The sequence below is a fragment of the Peromyscus maniculatus genome, chromosome 23, assembly GCF_049852395.1.
Source record: "Peromyscus maniculatus bairdii isolate BWxNUB_F1_BW_parent chromosome 23, HU_Pman_BW_mat_3.1, whole genome shotgun sequence".
NCBI lineage: Eukaryota > Metazoa > Chordata > Mammalia > Rodentia > Cricetidae > Peromyscus > Peromyscus maniculatus.
The window spans coordinates 27,395,665-27,415,259 of record NC_134874.1 but is presented as its reverse complement, the minus strand read 5'-3'; the positions used below and the strand labels follow the sequence as shown (position 1 = coordinate 27,415,259).

The 19,595-nt window shown below is 50.3% G+C and overlaps 1 protein-coding gene across 6 annotated transcripts in view; it reads left to right on the top strand.

The window, feature by feature from the left end:
- Styxl1 (serine/threonine/tyrosine interacting like 1) overlaps positions 1 to 17,846 on the top strand; it is a 36,411-nt gene extending 18,565 nt beyond the window's left edge. For 5 of the 6 annotated variants that reach the window (XM_016002054.3, XM_006971279.4, XM_076560813.1 and 2 more), the window contains 5 exons: positions 7,091 to 7,236; positions 8,264 to 8,409; positions 10,482 to 10,579; positions 12,347 to 12,459; positions 17,434 to 17,846. In XM_016002054.3, coding sequence (XP_015857540.1) covers positions 7,091 to 7,236; positions 8,264 to 8,409; positions 10,482 to 10,579; positions 12,347 to 12,459; positions 17,434 to 17,565 — 635 coding nt within the window. In that variant the 3' untranslated portion in view covers positions 17,566 to 17,846. The remainder of the gene's footprint in view (positions 1 to 7,090; positions 7,237 to 8,263; positions 8,410 to 10,481; positions 10,580 to 12,346; positions 12,460 to 17,433) is intronic. The other variant, XM_076560815.1, reaches the window with a different exon arrangement.
- Positions 17,847 to 19,595: the final 1,749 nt, after the last annotated feature.

Sequence of the window (19,595 nt, the reverse complement as noted above, 5' to 3'; positions counted from 1 at the left end):
CAGCCTTCCCAGGTGGGTTTTTACAAGCACAAGAAGGGTGGACAGTGCCGATAGTCCTCATTTGTGTGGGGCTGTGACCACATTACCCGAGGGAAACAAAGGAGGAAGGAAGGATTTCTACTTGACTTTCTTGCGTGTATGTCTGTGTGCGTGCGTGAAGGCCTGTGGAGACCAGAGGTCAGCCCCAAGGTCAGCCGCCTTGTGTTTTAGACCGTCTCTGCCAGCCTGGAGATTGCCAAGAAGGCTGAGCTGGCTGGCCAGCGAGTCCTGGCGACCCACCTCTCCCTGCCTTCCTGGTGCTAGAGTTGCAAAAGTGTGCCACTCTGTCCGGCCTTTTCACACGACTCTGGGGTGGAACTCGGGTCCTCAGATGGCCAGGCTAGCATTTTACCAACTACGCCATCACTGCACACATGTCCACCTCCACTCATGCAAAGACATGCGCGCACATGTGCATAACACACACACACACACACACACACACACACACACACACACACACGCATGCAGGAAAGATAGACGAGGAAGAGGAGGAAGGAAGAGAAGGTGAAATCTCCCACATGCCTAGCAAGTGAGCTCTCTGTCACTGCATGACAAATGACCCCGAAGTCAGCGGCCCGACATGACAATATGCTAATAATCATATCTTTGGGCCCAGAATTCAGGGGCCACTCAGACAGGAGAGCCAATGTTTCCCCGGAGGTTATAATCCAAGTGTCAGCTGGGACCAGGTGTGGTAGCACATGTATAATATCCCAGCACTGGGGAGCCTGAAGCAGGAGGATTGCTCTGAGTTCCAGGGCAGTCTGAGCTACAGAGTGAGACCATGATTCAAATGAAAACAAAAACAAACAAAAAACTGTCCTGGAATTGTAGCTTAGGTAGCGGAGTGCTCACCTAGCATGCTTAAAGCCGTAGGTCCACCCCAATACCAGGTACTGGGTGTGGCGGTGCACACTTGGGTGTGGAGGCAGGAGGAACAGAAGCTACAGAGCAAGTTCAAGGTCAGGCTTGGGTACATAAAACCCTGTTTCAAAATAAATAGACAGTCAAGCATAATGGTGGACACCTTTAACCCTAACACTCAGGAGGCAGAGGCAGGTGATTTCTGTAAGTTTGAGGCCAGCCTGGTCTACATAGTGAGTTCTAGGCTAGCCAAGGCTTCACAGTGAAACTTTATCACAGCAAAAATAATAATAATAATAATAATAATAATAATAATAATAATAAAACTGGGCCGGGTCTGTAGCTCAGTGGTAGAACACTTGCCTCCCGTGTATAATATCCTATAAAAGCCTAAGGTCCATTCCTCACTACTATGCAAAAAGAGGGGGGTGATGGTCGGATGGCTCAGCGGGCAGATGCTCTTGTCACCAAGCTTGACAAGCTCAGTTTGATCCCCAGCACCCACGTGGTGGAAGGAGAGAATTTACAAGTTGTCCTCTGACCTCCACGTGTGTTTGTGATACACGTGCATGTACAGACAGAGACGAATAAATAAAGTAATACAAAGTTAAAAGACTCCCCCAAAGCATGTGTCATCAGTTCCAAGATACTTAATTCAAAATTTGAAGAAGGCTTATTATCCGTTCAGTGTTGGTTGTTTTTGTTCCAAATAAATCACACACAGAGGCTTATACTTAATTATAAATTCCCGGCCTTAGCTTGGCTTCTTTCTATTTCTACTTTAAATTATCACATCTACCTTTTGCCTCTGGGCTTTTCATGCTCTCTTACTTCTGTAAATCTTACTCTTACTCCAGCTGGGTGGCTGACCCTGGAGTCCTCCTCCTTCCTCTGCTACTTCCTTTTCTCTCCTCCCAGATTTCTCCTATTTCTTCTCTCTGCCTGCCAGCCCCGCCTATCCTTTCTCCTGCCTCACTATTGCCCATTCAGTTCTTTATTAGACCACCAGGTGTTTTAGACAGGCACAGTATCACAGCCTCACAGAGTTAAACAAATGCAGCATGAACAAAAGTAACACACCTTAAATAATATTCCCCAACAGTTCGGCCCAGTGCTGACGGGATGAGAATGGCCATTTACACTCCCTGCCACTGGGTGGCACTAAGGCTCTGCCTTTACAAACACCTGCCGTTGAGACTCTTCCCAAGTGGTCTTTGGCTTGGAAATTTCTTCCATGTGTGGGTTCCTTTGGGCTACAGTTTGCAGATATTTGCTAGTTTTGAATCAGAGTCTAGTGTAGCCCAGGCTAGCCTCCAACTCATGATATAGCTGAGGATGATCTTGAACTTCTGAACCTCCTCTCTCCACCTTCTGAGTGCCGAGATTACAGGCTTATGCCACCATGTCCTATGCAGTGTTGGGGGTGGACCCAGGGCCTTGGGCATGCTAGCTAGGCAAGCTCTCTACCAACCAACTGGGCTCCGCCCCTAAGCCTGTGGTTGTTTGTCTGTACATTTTGGGCTGGAGAGATGGCTCAGCAGTTTAAGAGCATGTTCTGCTCTCTCAGAGGACCTGAGTAGGGTCCCAGCATTTATGTAGAGTGACTCACAACTCGCTGTAACTACAGCTTCGGGGCATCTGACCCTCTGGTGCGTGAGGGCACCTGATTCATGTGCACATCCCCCGCCCGCCCGCCCGCCCGCCCCAGACACATATAATTAAAACTTTTGGGAAATGATGTTTCATGTATGTATATATGCATGGTGTGTGTGTGTGTGAGAGAGAGAGAGACACATGCATGCCATGGCACATGTGGATTCTGCCACGTGAGTCCTAGGGATCGAACTCAGGTGATGAGGCGTGGCAGCAGGCGCCTCTACTCCCTGAGCCATCTCTCCGGCCCCACCTTTTTTGAGACAGGGTCTCATGTAGTCCAGGCTGTCCTCGACATCACGGTAGCTTGAACTTCTGACCCCCCTGCCTCCACCTCCCCAGTGCTATAATTGCTGGTGTGTATGGCATGCTCAGCTTGTTCATAGTTTTAGGACTCCAGGCTGGACCCTGGAGCCTTAAGAACTGGGGCTGGAGAGGTGGCTCAACAATAAAGGTGCTTGCTGCCAAGCCTGACAACCTGAGTTCGATCCCGAGGACCCACATGGATGGAGAGAACCATCTTCCACAAGTTGTCCTCTGCCCTCCATACAGATGCTGTGGCAGATGTGTGCCCCCCAACAAGTCAGTGAGTAAATAAGTAAACAAATAAAGTGATGTTTTAAAAACAAACCTTTACTCTGTAAGGGTTTTGTTGTGTTCTTGAACTTCCCACTCAGAAGGAGACCAAATGTAACATTTCCACTCTAGGCAACCTGTCCTCATTTAAAACATTGATGTCTTTTGAGTTGGGCCTGGTGGCACACACTTTTAATCCCAGCACTCAGGAAGCAGAATTAGGCAGCTCTCTGTGACTTCAAGGCCAGCCTGATCTACACAGGGAGTACGTAGGCCAGCCAAGGCTATGTAGTGAGGCTCTGTCTCCAAAAGAAAGAAAAAGAGAAGCAAAACAAAAAGCTGCCTTTTGAAGCCAGGTGTGTTAAAATGATACCTTTCAGCCAGGTGTGCTCCTTCCCACCACCGCTGGTACAGCTGAGGCCAAGGGATCCAGTGTGCCATCCTCCTGCCTCCGTCTCCCTGAGTACTGGGATTGCAAGTGTATACCATCATGCCCAACTACTATTCTTGACGAAACAGTCAGCTGAAGCTGCTCGGTGAGGTGGCCAGGTTCTGTGGGGGTCCCCAGTTGTGGCTAATGCTGGCCCTGTAGTTGTGGCCTGCACGTCTCTAGTGGTGGAGAGGCAGAAATCTAGGCTAAAGGTAACAGGCTCAGTGTGGCCTGGGACTTCTGTCCCTACTCCCCTGTGGCCTCTGACCCACTAGTCTCTTGCTCAAGAGAGACATGGCTGGTGCCCTGTGACCTACTGTCTGGACTCAGGGACCTCTGAACCAGACCCCACGGGGATGGGAGTGACTTCCGCCTGGAAACCTGCAAATTCTCTCCCACCGTGGTTTACAGGCACGCACAGGTTCATCCTCCAGACAGGTCCTTGTTACTTATGTCCTGAGCAGTTTCTTCTGGAAGTGTTCTTGTTTTCAAGAACAGAAGTTCAGCGTAGTTAATCAAATTGATTTATTTCTCTTTCCCTAGTTGATTTCACTCTGTAACCATGGAGGCCAGAGGATAGCCTTAGGTGTTGATGCCTAGGTGCTGGTCTCCTTCTAAAAAGTTTTGTAAATTGTGCTGTCTTTTTTTTTGGGGGGGGGGTAGGGATGTCACAGAGCTTGTGGGGGGGTCAGCGGGAGTCAGTTCCCTCCTTCCACCATACAGGTCCTGGGGTGGAACTCTGGTCACCTGAGTAGGTGACAGGCACCTTTACACCCTCAGTCATCTTCCTGGCCCCACTTATTTTCTGAGACGCTCGCTCTCATTATGTATAATTCACTGGCTCAGCTGGGCCAGCCGTCTGTGGAGCCCCAGGGATCTGTCCATCTTCCCTGATAGCTTATAAGCACACAGCACCAAGCCTGGCATTTTTATGTGGGTTCTGGGAGAGAACTCGGGTCCTCAGCTTCCACGACACTCTCCTGACCGAGCCGTCTCCCCAGCTCCCGAAAGTCGGTTTGGAGAGCAGAGCCCATGGTCTCCCTCCTACTGCTGGTGGGCTCTAAAGGGTCCAGGGTGTCTTGGCCGAGGCAGGCTAGTGCAGACTTTCTGTGGAGCCCCATGAGGTCTGTGTTAGTGACTTTCATGCTGCTGTGACAGAACGGCTTAAGAGAGCCAAGATTGAGTCTGGCTCATGGCTTCCCAGGACTCAGTCACAGTCACTGGAACCGTGGGCCTGACATGACAGCATGCTGTCGGAGTGGAGGAGGCTGTCCGGTTCACGGCTAACCAGAAAGCGGAGAGCGGGGAAGACCATGTGTGCTCTGCCGGGTAGCCCACCCCCATCTTTATGTGTGTGTGTAACTGGGGGGGGGGCACATGCCGTGATGGGCGTGTGGAAGTCAGAGGACAGTGGGCAGGCGTTGGTTCTCTCCTACCCTGTGGTGTCCAGAGATGGAATCCAGGGTCTCCGGCTTGGCAGCAAACACCTGGACCCACTGAGCCATCTCACTGGCCTTCCATTTCCTCTTTTCATTCTGGCCCAGCCCCCAGCCTGTGGAATGGTACCACCACATTCGGGATAGGCCCTCCATCCTCAGTTAATTCTCCCAGAAACACCCTCACATTTGCATCCACAGATACGTCTCCACGGTGTTCTAGGTGACTTAAGTCCAGACAAGTGGATAATGAATATTAACTATTATATAGCATAATTACAATTCATGAAAGAAATTTATATTAAAATTTATATTAAACCATAAAAAGGGCCAGTGAGATGATTTCTGGGACCCACATGGCAGAAGAGAATAGATTCCTGCCATGTGACTGGTTCCACATATGACACATTCTCTCTCTCTCTCTCTCTCTCTCTCTCTCTCTCTCTCTCTCTCTCTCTCTCTCTCTCTCTCTCTCACACACACACACACACACACACACACACACACACACGGCAGCCAGGCACAATGATACATGCCTCTAATCCCCACACTCAGGAGGCTGAGTCAAGAGGATAATGAGTTCCAGGTCAGACTGAGCTACATACATTTCACCTCAGAAACAAGACCAAACTACAAGGAGATATCACTTCACACCCACTGGGGTGGGCATAATAAAAAAGACGGATACTAACAAGTGTTGGCGAGAATGTGGAGACACTGGAACCTTTGTACACCACTGAACACGGAGTAAAAAGGCGTGGGCATCGCAGCTCATGACTAGTCCCAGCACTGCAGAGACTGAGGCTGGAGGAGTGCCACAATTTCGAAGGCAAATCTGGGCTATATAGTGAGTTCTAGGGGTGACTGCCTCAGAGTGAGACCCTGACTCAAAAACAAAAAACAAAGTCAGAGCCAGTGAAAGTGGTAGAAAGCGCCTGTGAACAGACCCACAAGCTGAATTCCGTTCCTGGATCAAAAATGGGGCAGGAGAGAACCAAGTCCCAAGGCTTGGCCTCTCCTCTCCATGTGTACACTGTGGCACGTGTATGCCTGTAAATACATACACATACCATTAAAAAGAAAATAAATCTTATAAAAATGAAAAACTAGTCCAAAGCCTGACATTTGTGGCACACACCTTTGGTCCCATCTGCAGTGGCAGATGGATGTCTGAGTTCGAGGCCAGCCTGGTCTACAGAGAGAGTTCCAGGACAGCCAGGGCTACACAGAGAAACCCAACAACTGTCTCGAAAAACAACAACTAATGTAAGAACAGAACATAAGATGGCCTAGTGTAAAGAAAACAATGGTGGTTCCTCAAAGGGCTAGGGTCCATACTCCAGGGAAATGAAGACACATCGCACAAAAACCGTGTACCTTGTTCATGATAGCCCATGGTGGAAACAGCACAGATATCTTAATAAGCCAGTGAATGGATGAAGCAGCATGCAGTACATCCACGGAATGGAATATTATTCTGCTTGAACGAGCTATCATCGTTAAAGTGCACATACTGCTCTTACAGAGGACCTGAGTGTGGTTCCCAGAACCCATGTCAGACGGCTCACAGCCACCTGTAACTACAGATCTTGGGGATCAGGTGCCCTGTACTGGCCTCCATGGGCACCTGCACTCATGTCCACAAACTCACAAACACACACATATGCACATAATTAAAAGTAATAAAAGTTTGGGGCTGGAGAGATGGCTCAGTGGTTAAGAGCTCTAGTTGCTCTTCCAGAGGACCTGGGTTTGGTTCCCAGCACCCAAAGGGTTGCGCATACTGTCAATAACGCCAGTTCCAGGGGATCCCTTGTCCTCTTCTGGCTTCTGCAGGTACTGCACACTTGTGGTACACAGACATACATGCAGGTGAAACACCCATACATGTTTTTAAAAATCTTAAAAACAAGTTTTCTCTTGTAACAATTTCTCTCTATACCTGACTCGGATTTTGTTTCGTAATTTTGTTTTATGTGCCCCTTGACTTGGGTTTCTGAGTAATTGCTTTTTAGATGGAAGCGGCCATCCATTCTAACACTAGGCAAATGCTAAACACACCTTGTGCCTCTTTGGTCCTCTCCCCTAGAACTCTTACCTGGACCCGCCGTGGAATTTGGGCAGATCCTCACCCACCTTACCCGCCACCCTGTCTATGTCCTCAGAGGCGGCTACGAGTGCTTCTCTGGCCTGTACCATTTCTTCCGGACCCAGAAGATCATCTGGATGCCCCAGGTGAGGCGAGGGGAGGAGCAGCCCCTTCTAGGAAGTGAGGTTGGAGACTGACAGGTAAGTGGAGGCAGAGAAAGAGAAGATAGGGATAGAGGACATGGGGGAGATGGGAATGGGGAGAAGAGCCCCGAACCACTGGGGTTTCAGTCCATAAGGACAAATGCAGAGTTAACACATTGTGGGGAAGCCAAACTCGGGGATCTAGAGGGGGTGTGGTTTCGGGGGGCAGTATGCTAACTCAGAGAGTGCTAGAGCTGACTCTGAAATGTCCCCCATAGGCAGATGCCTTGAACTCTTGTTCCCCAGCCAGAGTCCCTCCTCAGATGGCCACAGAGCCTTCAGGAGGTGGAGCCTGGCTGGTAGAAGTAGGCCCTAGGGGTTGGCAACTTTCCTCACTGCCATGGGAAGGACCCCACCACCGTGTCTTCCCCACTACAACGGATTAAAGTCTCTGAAACTGACACCCATAATAAACCTTTTCTTTTCCAGTATCTTGTACCAAGAATGTTGCTAGACTTCTTTTTTCTGAATACAATGATTTGTTTTGTGCTGTGTGTATGTGTGCGTGCGTGCATGCGTGCGTGCATGTATTCGTGTGCGCACACTCTCTCAAGTGCCATGATACAAATATGGAAATCAGATTCTCTTCAAATATGTGGGGGGGATTGGATTCACGTTTCTTGGCAGCCAGCACCCACCTCAACTGGACAAGTTTTGGGCCACAGATGGTCAGTTCCAACCTTTGTGGGTATGTCCAGGTACAGACCGGTGCCATGAGGGAAGGGGACGTCCGTATGGAGCCCTGTTCATGTGCTGGGATGCTGTGAGTCAATCCTTGTTTTACACTCCGGCCTCTGACTTCTCATGGGAGGTACTCATTGCCAGTGTGTTGGAAACTCAAGCTCCCAGTCTCCTTCATGTCTTGGGATTGCTCTTCTGAGCTGACCTTCAGAGCTCCACCTCCAGCGTTGGACCTCCCCCTTCTCTTCCGCGGTGTGTCCGCAACAGCCTTCTTCCTTCCCCATCACAGGAACTGGACGCCTTCCAGCCATACCCAATTGAGATCATTCCAGGCAAGGTCTTCCTGGGCAAATTCAGTCAAGCCTGCAATGCTAGGATTCACAAGGATCTGAAAATTAAAGCACATGTCAATGTTTCATTGGAGGCAACACCCTAGTAAGTAATGGTGATGTGTGTGTGTGTGTGTGTGTGTGTGTGTGTGTATGAATGATTGTGCACACACGTGCAGCTGCCTATGCATATGAAGGCCATATGTTGTTGGGCGCCTTCCTCTGTCATCCCTACTTTATTTATTTATTTATTTATTCATTCATTCATTCATTCATTCATTTATTTATTCATCAGTTTTTTTGAGACAAGGTTTCCCTGTGTAGCCCTGGCTGTCCTGGAACTCTCTCTGTAGCCCAGGCTGGCCTTGAACTCACAGGGATCCACCTGCCTCTGCCTCCCGAGTCCTGGGATCAAAGGCATGTGCCACCACCGCCCAGCACTCCACTTTATTTTTTTTGCGACAGAGTCCCTCACTGAGCCTGGTGTTCATGGACTAGATAATCTGGCTAGACAGCAAGCTTGAGAGATCTGTCTTGGTGCCCCCAGCACTAGGGTTCCAGATGAGTGCCCCTGTTAGCGCAGCTTCTTACGCGCATGCCTGGGGTTGTAACACAGGTACTATGCTTGTGCGGCAGGCATTTTGCTGAGTGAGCCATCTCCCCAGACCATGGTTTTTTATCTTAGGTGAAGAGTCACTCATTTTCACCATGGTTTTTTTTTGTCTTTTTGTTTTTTGTTTTTTTTTGGGTTTTTTGAGACAGGGTTTCTCTGTGTAGCTTTGCGCCTTTCCTGGAACTCACTTGGTAGCCCAGGCTGGTCTCGAACTCACAGAGATCCGCCTGGCTCTGCCTCCGGAGTGCTGGGATTAAAGGCGTGCGCCACCACCGCCCGGCTTCACCATGGTTTTTATTTTAGGTGAAGAGTCACTCATTTACACCATGGTTTTTATTTTAGGTGAAGAGTCACTCATTTACACCATGGTTTTTATTTTAGGTGAAGAGTCACTCATTTTCACCATGGTTTTCATCTTAGGTGAAGAGTCACTCATTTACATGTTTCCTGCTGCCATAGTTTGTTGTAGCTATTTTTCCCCCTCCAGTCCTAGGGATTAAACCCAGGCCTCTCACCCACTGGCCAGATGCTCTCTGCTGCTGAGCCGGCCCCTTTCTTTCACTGGAGGAAACCAGCACAGGGCTCGCCCACTGAGCCTCACCTCCAGCGAGGCTAGGGATCCATCTGCTTCCACTTCCCCAGTGCTGGGATGACACGTGCAGACCACCCAGCCTGGCTGCTTCTGTGAGGGCTGGGAATCAAACTCATGTCCTGATGCTTGCCTGGCAAGCCTTATACCAGCTCTTATACCAGCGGAGCCATCTCTCCAGACCCCAGGTAATATTCCTACCAGTTCCTATCATCCCCGTGTCAATCCCCAGTCATTCCCCCTCCACACGCACCTGTTAAATAACCACAGTAACTCCCTGGTTCTCCGTGTTGGACTTTGGTGGTGCTGATCTTACTTTAACCTGTCATCAGTGTCCTATCTGGGGTGAAGAGATGCTTTATCTGCATCACCCAGGAAAAGTCACACACACATGGGTGATCAGCCAGCCCCACTGTGGTGTCCCTCGTCCTTGCACAGAAACTACAAGGGAATGATTGGGGATTGACATGGGGATGATAGGAACTGGTAGGAGTATTACCTGGGTTCTGGAGAGACGGCTCTGCTGGTATAAGGATCACTTACAGGAACATGGATGACTCAGGCAGCTGAGTCAGGATTCATGATAACCCGTGATCCTGGAACTCCCTGCATGACTCACAGAGCTCCTTAGGCCAGAGAGTCTCCTCTCACCTGCAGTTGTTACTACCTATATAGCGTTGGGGGAGGGGCCTTGTGAATCTTGTAGGTTTCAGGAAGTTGCTGGGACTTGCAAGTGTCTCAGTTCCTGAGCCTTGGTAATTTCCTTTACTTTACTTCCTGAGTCTTAAGAAGCCTCCCTCCGCCGGGCGGTGGTGACGCACGCCTTTAATCCCAGCACTCGGGAGGCAGAGGCAGGCGGATCTTTGTGAGTTTGAGGCCAGCCTGGTCTACTAGAACAAGAAGCCTCCCTCCCTCCCAGAAGGAATGATCTAAGGAGGAGGAAACAGATACTCAACACCATGCTGCTGTCTTTCAGTTTTGTAGGCGATGCAGACAGACTCCTGCATATCAAGATTGAGGATACTTCGTATTCCAACCTCTTCCCCTCTTTCCGCCACATCTGTCACTTCATGGGTAAGGAGGATTTCCAGATTGGGCATCACCCTTCCTGTGCTCACAAGTATCTCCCTGTCCGAGACCTGCCCCCCTCTCCCACCCCAGGACTTGGGGAAGTACACAGTCTAGCGCATGCAACCCCTCCAAAGCCCTCAGCTGAGTTTACATGAGCAGCTTAGGAGTGGCATCCAGTGCCATCCCCACACTGTGTCTTATCGTCCTGTTCTTACTGTAGCTACATAGCCATGCCCTTCTGAGCCAGCCCTACAGTGAAGATACTGGACAAACATGGGTGCACGGAGTTTTGGGTGCCTGCTCCTCTGAGGGGTCTGGGGCTTCGAAAATGCTTCTCTTTCAATTTCTTTGCTCAATGCTAGTCAGTAGAGTTGGGTAAGAGAATGTCTTAGTTAGGGTTATCATTGCTATGAAGAGATACCATGAGGCCAGCAACTCTCATAAAGAACACATTTAATTGGAGTGGCTCGCTTACAGTTTCAGAAGTTTAGTCTGTTATCATGATGATGGGGAGCATGGCGGTGTGCAGGCAGACATGGTGCTAGAGCTGAGAGCTCTTACATCTTGATAGGCAGGCAGCAGGAAGTCAACTGGCACACTGGGCAGTGTCCCTCAAAGCCCGCCCCCACAGTGACACACTTCCAACAAGGCCACACCCACTCCAACAAAGCCACACCTCCTAATAGTGCCACTTCCTATGAGAGTATGGGGGCCAACTACATTCAAACGCCCACAGAGAAGGAAGGTACCCCCACACCATCTAGCTCTGATTCCCATCATGCTTCATGTGTCTACTTGACTCTGCTCTGGCTTCCCACTTGGCAAAGCAATGCCCATCAGCTGCTTAGCATAACAAAGGTAGATCGTTCAGTCAGTCTCAAGGCCCAGAGTTGACCAGGAAAAGCAAGATTCCTAGCAGAGCTAGGCTGAATCGGGTCAGGAGTCTTGGCTTCCAGCATGGCACCAACTTGGCCTCCAGCCCAAGCTGCTGCGTGGATGGCTGGGAGTGGGATAGTAGCCTCCACCACCCCTCATTGCCCAGCAATTCACTACTTTTACGTTTTAATTTGTTTTTTCAACTTGAGAGATACAACCAGGGTGGAACATATGCTAGGTAAGTGCTATATCTCTAAGCCACACCCCAGCCCCTCACTGGGAGATTCTAGGCAGGTGTTCTACCACTGAGCCACACCCCAGCCCTCACTGGGGGATTCTAGGCAGGGGCTCTACCACTGAGTCACACCCCAGCCCCTCACTGGGGGATCCCAGGCAGGAGCTCTACCACTGAGTCACACCCCAGCCCCTCACTGGGGGATTCTAGGCAGGGGCTCTACCACTGAGCCACACCCCAGCCCCTCACTGGGGGATTCTAGGCAGGTGCTCTACCACTGAGCCACACCCCAGCCCCTCACTGGGGGATTCTAGGCAGGTGCTCTACCACTAACCACACCCCAGCCCCTCACTGGGGGATTCTAGGCAGGTGCTCTACCACAGAGCCACACCCCCAGCCCTCACTGGGGGAGTCTAGGACCACCCCCACCCCCAAGTCCTCTTTTTATTTTTTATTTGACAGCACCTTCCTGGGTTGCCTAGGCTGGCTTTGAACTCTCAATATTTCTTCCTCTTAGCCTCTGAACATCCAGTGTTGTGCCCTGGGCGCGAGGCCCCCCGAAGAGACCACCAGAGATACACTAGTGGTCTCCCGGTGGTCACTGAGGTCCCCGGAAGGGTGCCATGCACAGCCCTCACCCTTCCTTCCTTCCTTTGCAGAGCTTCACTTGCGGCTCCGCTCGGTCATCCTGGTCTTCTCCACGCGGGGCATTAGCCGCAGCAGTGCCGCGGTGATAGCCTTCCTCATGCATTACAATGAGGAGACCTTGAAGGTTCGTGTTACTGGCCAAGCTCACCGGGTTTGCCAAAGACTCTAGGTCCAAGCCAGGCGTCGTGATTCGTTTACACCTTTCATCCCAGCACACAGCATACACAAGCAGGCGGATCTCTGTGAGTTCGAGGCCAGCCTGGTCTACAGAGTGAGATCCAGGACGGCCAGGGCTACACAGAGAAACTCTGTCACAAACAAACAAACAAACAAACAAACAAACAAACAAACAAACAAAAAGTATTGCTCCCTGGGCCACAAACACCCTAGGAGGGGGTCCCAGCTGGATCTGGGTGCTCTTGGGACCGCAGTACTATATCATAGGGTCTTAGTTTTAACAGGGAGGAGAACTCCAAAGTTTGGATGTCACCCAGCACACGGCACTCAAGAGTAAGGTCCTTTTGCTTAGACTAGTAGTTTCAGGTTGGTAGGGGCCCAGCCAGTCCAGGCTCTGGATGACAGCCCACTGTGGTGGTATTGTGTTCACCAAAATATTGTGTACTCTAATAAATTTATCTGGGGTCAGAGAACAGACAGCCACTAGATACAAAGGCTAGAAAATGGTGGCACTCACACCTTTAATCCTAGCATTCCAGAGATAGAAATCCCTCTGGATCTCTGTGAGTTCAAGGCCACATTGGAAATAGCCAAGCATGGTGACACGCCTTTAATCCCAGAAAGCCAGCCTTTAATCCCAGGGAGTGGTGGTAGAAAAGAGAAAGATATATAAGGTGTGAGGACCAGAAACTAGAAGATTTTAGCTGGTTAAGCATTCAGGCTTTTGAGCAGTAGTTCAGCTGAGAGCCATTGGGATGAGGACACAGAGGCCTCCAGTCTGAGGAGACAAGACCAGCTGAGGAACTGGTGAGGTGAGATAGCTGTGGCTTCTTCTGTCTCTCTGGTCTACCAGCATGGACCCCAATAACTCGTCTCAGGTTTGATTTTATTAATAAGAACTTTTAAGATTCATGCTACAGCCCACTGTATGGCCCTTCCCCTCCCCCCCCTCTCTCTCTCTCTCTCTCTGTGTGTGTGTGTGTGTGTGTGTGTGTGTGTGTGTGTGTGTGTGTGTGTGTGTTAAGGCAGCAGGAGCTTGAAGCAGCTGGTCACATTGTATCACTGTCAGGAAGCATGGAGTGATGGATGCATACTGCAGCTCAGCTCACTTACTCCATTTCCACACTCCAGGATCCCAGCCAAGAAATGGTCCTGCCCACCATAAAGATGCCTCTCCTGACATCAACTGACACAATCAGGGCACTCTCCCACAGATAGTCCTTCATGGAGACTCCCTTCTGGGTGATTCCAGACCCTGCTAAGCTCACGACTGAAATTAGCTGCCACAGTACCCCAGTTACTTTGGGTTTGTTCCAAGGAGAATTTCATGGGCTCACAGAATGGCTGGGCTGCCCGAGCCTCAGCCTGTTAATCTTCCTTTGCTTTGAAAGCAGAGGGACAGAAAAATAAGATCTTGCATGGCAACACCAGGGGGGACTCATGGCTGATGTCAAGCTGTGCTTTCTCAGAGCCTGCCCTGGGGTCTCTCTTGCTAAACCTTGCTAGTCACAGCCTGCTTGCAGGCTCAGAGGCCATGGGCACAATCCAAACAACCTCCAGATTTTAACCTAGGGAGTGTGTGGTTCGCCTGCCCGTTGAGTACTTGCTTAGACATCCCCAGTGGGGTGTGGCTCCGTGGAAGAGAGCTTGCCTAGAATCCCCCAATGAGGACCTGCAGGAGCAGCCGAAGTATGCTTTGCCAGAACACTCCAGTGAGCAGCTGGGGGTGTGGTTGAGCCATAGTGGGCTTGCCTGGAATCCACAGGACCTGGGTTTGATCCCCACCTAGCATGGGGGAAACAAAGCAAAACTCCAAAAGCTTTTGAACCTCTAACCCTGACGTCGTCACATCCAAGTAGAGCTGAAATAAAGGTAAAGTGAGCCGTCCTCTGGCTTGGTTTCTTTCCTAGCCCAGCTAGGGCCTGAAGGGGGCACAACGGCCCTTGCTGCCTGGTCTGCCTGTCCCTGGCAGTGGCTGATGCTGGATCTCCTCACGTCCATGTGAGTCTGGACTCAGGAGGAACCATCGCACTTGTTCCGAGAACAGCCATCTTTGTCCGCTCTGTAGGAAGTCCCAAGACTGGGCACTCTTCCCAGAGATGACTCCTAGATAACTCTTGGCCAAAAAGAGCTGTTCAGCTCACGTTGCTGTGGCCAGGAGTGCCTGTCTCTAGCTTGCCATGGTAGTTGGCTCATTAGCATAGCTTGACCTGGACTTGACCCCAGGAGGCTGACATGGAGCTGGCATGCTGGGGCAGGCTGTCAGTGCAGTGGGCATGTTGATCCCACTGGTATCTGTGTCCCTTAGGGCCCTTAGAATAGGGGTTGGTACGGTGACTAAGCAGGTAAAGCCCCTGCCTTGCAAGCCTGGCCACCTGGGTTTTAATACCTGGTAAGCTGGAAGGAGAGAACTAACTACTCCTCAACTGACCTCCACAAGTGTGCAGTGGCATGTGCACCCCCCCATACATAGCATGCTCACACAAGATAATAATAAATTTTTATAAAATATTTGCTTATTTGTATTTTATGTGCACTGGTGTTTCTCTACCTGGGTGTCTGTGCACAACATGCATGCAGTACTCAAGAACGCCAGAAGGGGGAGTCTGATCCTCTGGAACTAGAGTTCTACCCACTTGGGAGCCACCATATGAGTCCTGGGAATTGAACCTGGGTCTTCTGGAAGAGCAGCAATTGCTCTTAACCTCGGAGCCATGTCTCTAGCCCCAATTTTGGTTAATTTTGTTTTGTTTAGATAGGGTTCACTATGTTGCATGGATTTTGCTACACAGTTCATGGTGGCTTGGAACTCACTGATAACTCAGGCCCATCTACAACTGGCTGTAGAACTCAGGCTTACAGGGAACTCACAATTCTTCCCACCTCAGTCTCCTGAGTGCTGAGGTTAGAGCTGTGTCCTACTGGCCCTGGACCTTTTTCTTTGTTATATGTTAAGGCAAGTTCACTATGACCTTGTAGCTTAAATACCATTATGCTTCCCAGCATTTTTCAGGTGTGGTAAGTCCGGGTGCTTTCTCCAAGGCTGCGCAGCTACAGATAGAACATCAGGGATCAAAGCCCATTGGCTCAGGCGCAGCACCCACACTTTCCATGGGGCTCCACCGTAACAGGAAGAACACGGATGGCCTTGCAGCCTTAAGACCAGGGCCTGTTGACCCTCACCAAGTGTGCCCTGGCAAGTGCTTCACATGTTCATCCCAGGGTAGGCAGGACGAGACCTTTCTGCCTGGGAGAGTCCCAGGAGATGTGTTAGGAGCTGAGGTGTGCCGTGGGTTTAGGGGGCCAGCACCTCACCAATTAGGCCACACCTCCATCTCTCTTAACGACTCCTAAACATGTGTTTTCGTGGTAAGCACATTCAGGTTGTGAACGCAGCTTGTAAACTTTCAGATCTTGCAGAACTGAAATCCTGTGCCTGGTGATTGACAGCCTCCTGTTCGCTCTAAATCCAAGCCTCTGGCCACCTCCGCTGTACTTTGTGGGCCTCAGTTTGTCTGCAGTCAATCCCTTACACAATTTATCATTTCCTTGTGTGTGCATGAGGGTGTGTGTAGGTCTGTATGAGTGTGTGCACTTGTGTGTAGGTGCATATGAATGTGTGTATGTCTGTGTAGGTGTGTGAGTGTGTATGTGTGTGTAGGTGTGTGTGAGAGTGTGTGTAGGTGTGTGAGTGTGTGTGTGTGTGTGTAGGCACATATGAATGTGTGTATGTGTGTGTAGGTGTGTATGAGTGTGTGTAGGTGTGTGTGTGTGTTGGGGGGTGCACATGAGTGCAGTTGCCCTCAGAAGCCAGAAGAGGTCATTAGATTTCCAGGAGCTTGTGAGTTGCCCGATGTGGACGCTGGGAACCAAACTCAGGTCCTCTGCAAGAGCAGTACGTGTTCTTATCCTCTGAGGCATCACTCTAGCCCTAAGGTACCATTTTGCCTTTCCACTCTGCCTGTAACCCGGGTGAAGGCCGGGCCCACGCGTGCCTTCTTCTGCACTTCATTGCGGATGCAGCCTGGAGGAAGGCAGCTTTGCCTTGCCTTCCCTCCTTCCGAGAACTCACTCAAGGTTCCTGTCAACTCTCCAGTGATTCAGCCAGTCCTGACGCAAACCTTTGTTGAGGCTGCTGTGTGCCCCAGGCTAGCCTGGCGTTAGCCTGCTCAACGGGAGTTTGCATGCATATCGTCTCAATCTGCATAGGAGCCGTGTGAAACGGAACTGACTTCTGTGCCCTGAGTCAGAAGTAGAGGAGCTTCCCTATGGACTAGACTGTGCCTAGGGCTCCTTCCTTGATGAGTTCACCCCAGGCTGCTGTTCTGTCGGTGCTTAAATTATTTTTTTCCCTCTGTTCCTTTAAGTGTGTGTTCATGTGCATGTGTGCCTGTGTGTGTATTCATGTGGCACATGTGCAGAAGTCAGTTCTCTTCTTGTACCGTATGGGTCACTTGGGTTGAATTCAGATCATCAGGCTTGAGGCCCAACCTTTTCTTTTCTTTTCTTTTCTTTTCTTTTCTTTTCTTTTCTTTTCTTTTCTTTTCTTTTCTTTTCTTTTCTTCCCCCTTTCCCCTCTTTCCCTCTCTCCTCTCCTCTCCCTTCCCCCCTCTTTCTTTCTTCCTGAGGTACCCCACAATTAGGCTAGACTAGCTGGCCAGTGGGCCCCAGGAACCCCGTATCCACTTCCCCAGCACTGGGATTACAAACAGAGTTTTTACACTGGTCCTGGGGACTCGACTCAGGTCCCCATGCTTGCCGGAAAGTACACTACCGAATGAACTATCACCCAGCCCCTGTCCCTGCACCTAGCCATCACATGGGCAGGTAGGTGTCTCCTGTCCCCCCTGACCTGTTGGTGATCTCGTCTGGAAGGATCTCACCACCTGTCCTGAAATCTTCCTTATGTCTACATTCACAGAGGTCCTGGGCCCACGTGAAGAAGTGCAAAAACAACATGCGTCCGAATCGGGGCTTGGTGGCTCAGCTTCTGGAATGGGAGAAAATTGTCCACGGCGATTACATCACAGACATCTCTGATCCTATCTACTGACCTTCGCCTGCGGCCCACCTGGGCGAGGAGGAACCTTGTTTGGGACTTTTTGAGGGGTGGGTGGGTGGGGGGTTAGGTACACGCTTGGAATGGTCCAGAAGAAGACCTTTGCAATCTGAAGTTTCATGTCTGTGTCTTAGGTCTGGTTCTTTTTTTTTCCCCCAAAATACTGGGGATTGAACCTAGAGCAGTGGTTCTCAATCTTCCTAACACTGCGACCCTTTAGTACAGTTCCTCATATTGTCGTGACCCCCCCAACTATAAAATTATTTTCATTGCTACTTCCTGTCATTTTGCTGCCATTATGAATCATGATGTAAATATCTGTGTTTTCCGATGGTCTTAGGTGACCCCTGAGAAAGGGTTGTTCGACCCCCAGGCTGAGAACCACTGTGCTAGTCTCACACATGTTAGGTAAGCCTTTTATTTTTTGAGACAAGGTCTCCTGGAGACGGGGATGGCCTCAAACTCTGTGCAGCTGAAGAGGACGTTAACTCATGCTCTTCCCGCCCCCCCCCTCCAGTGCTAAGGGTGCAGTGTGTACCTCTGTTTCAGTTAGTGTGGTGCTGAGGGTGGACTCAGGGCTTCCTGCATGCTGGCCAGGCACTCTATTAACTAAGCCACACCCCAAGTCCTGCCCTGGCTTTTTTCTAATCTGTTCCCCCAACACACACACACACACACACACACACACACACACACACACACACACACCTTTAAGTTTTATTTTAGATTTGTTTTATTTTATGTATGTAGATGTTTTACCTGCATGTATGTCTGTGCACCATGTATATACATGGCTCCTACAGAAGTCAGAAAAGGGCATTGCATCCCTTGGAACCGGAGCTATAGATGGCTGTGAGCCACTATATGGGTGCTGGGAACCAAACCTGGGTCTCTGGAAAAAGCAGTCAACATTCTTTTTTTTTTTTGGTTTTTCAAACAGGGTTTCTCTGTGTAGCTTTGCGCCTTTCCTGGAACTCACTTGGTAGCCCAGGCTGGCCTACGAACTCCCAGAGATCCGCCTGCCTCTGCCTCCCGGGTGCTGGGATTAAAGGCGTGCGCCACCACCGCCCGGCGCAGTCAACGTTCTTAACCACCGAGCCATCTCTTTAGCTTAAGTACCGAAGTCTCAGCCAGCGGTGGTGGTGCACACCTTTAGTCCCAGCACTCAGGATGCAGAGGCAGGCAGATCTCTCTGAATTTGAGGCTAGCCTGGTCTACAGAGCAAGTTCTAGGACAACCAGGGCTACACAGAGAAACCCTGTCTCAAAACAACAACAATAACAAGCTGGGCGGTGGTGGCACACACCTTTAATCCCAGCACCCGGGAGGTGGATCTCTGTGAGTTTGAGGCTAGCCTGGTCTACAGAGTGAGATCCAGGACAGGCACCAAAGCTACAGAGAAACCCTGTCTCGAAAAACCAAAACCAAAACCAAACAAACCAAAAAAAAAAAAACCCAATAAACAAACAAATTCAAAAATAAATAAATAGCTGAGGTCTCATTACATACCCTGGATGCCCTTAGTCTTCCTGTTTTCCTGCCTCCATCTCCTGAGTGCTGGGATTAGAGGTGTCCACCATGACAGGCCTTCTTGGGCTCTGGTCCATTCAGCAGAGCAGACACTCCTCAGTCACCCCCCACTTCTGGAGGTAAGCTCTGCCACCCAGCTACACTCCCGGGGCTGCCTCTGGCTGGAGCAGTGGCCGGACCCACTGATGACTTGGACTCTTTGGAGGTCACCTGGGTTGGGGGTGCTCAGCTCATGCTTCGTGTCGGCCCATTCAGAGAGTATCAGTGTCCACTCCAGGGTAGAGATCTTCCAGCTCAGGCTTAGGGACACTCCTGACTTCAGAGCCGCCAGAATAGAGGTCATTGCCCAATGTCCAGAGCCAGCGTTCGGACCACTGCCCCTGGATCATGGGTATAGATTCTCTCTCTGTCCCCAAGTCATTATGAAGGAGACTTCTTCTCACCCAATCCCAGGTTTCTAGAAATTCTATATCCATTTTTTTTCTTTTCATTTC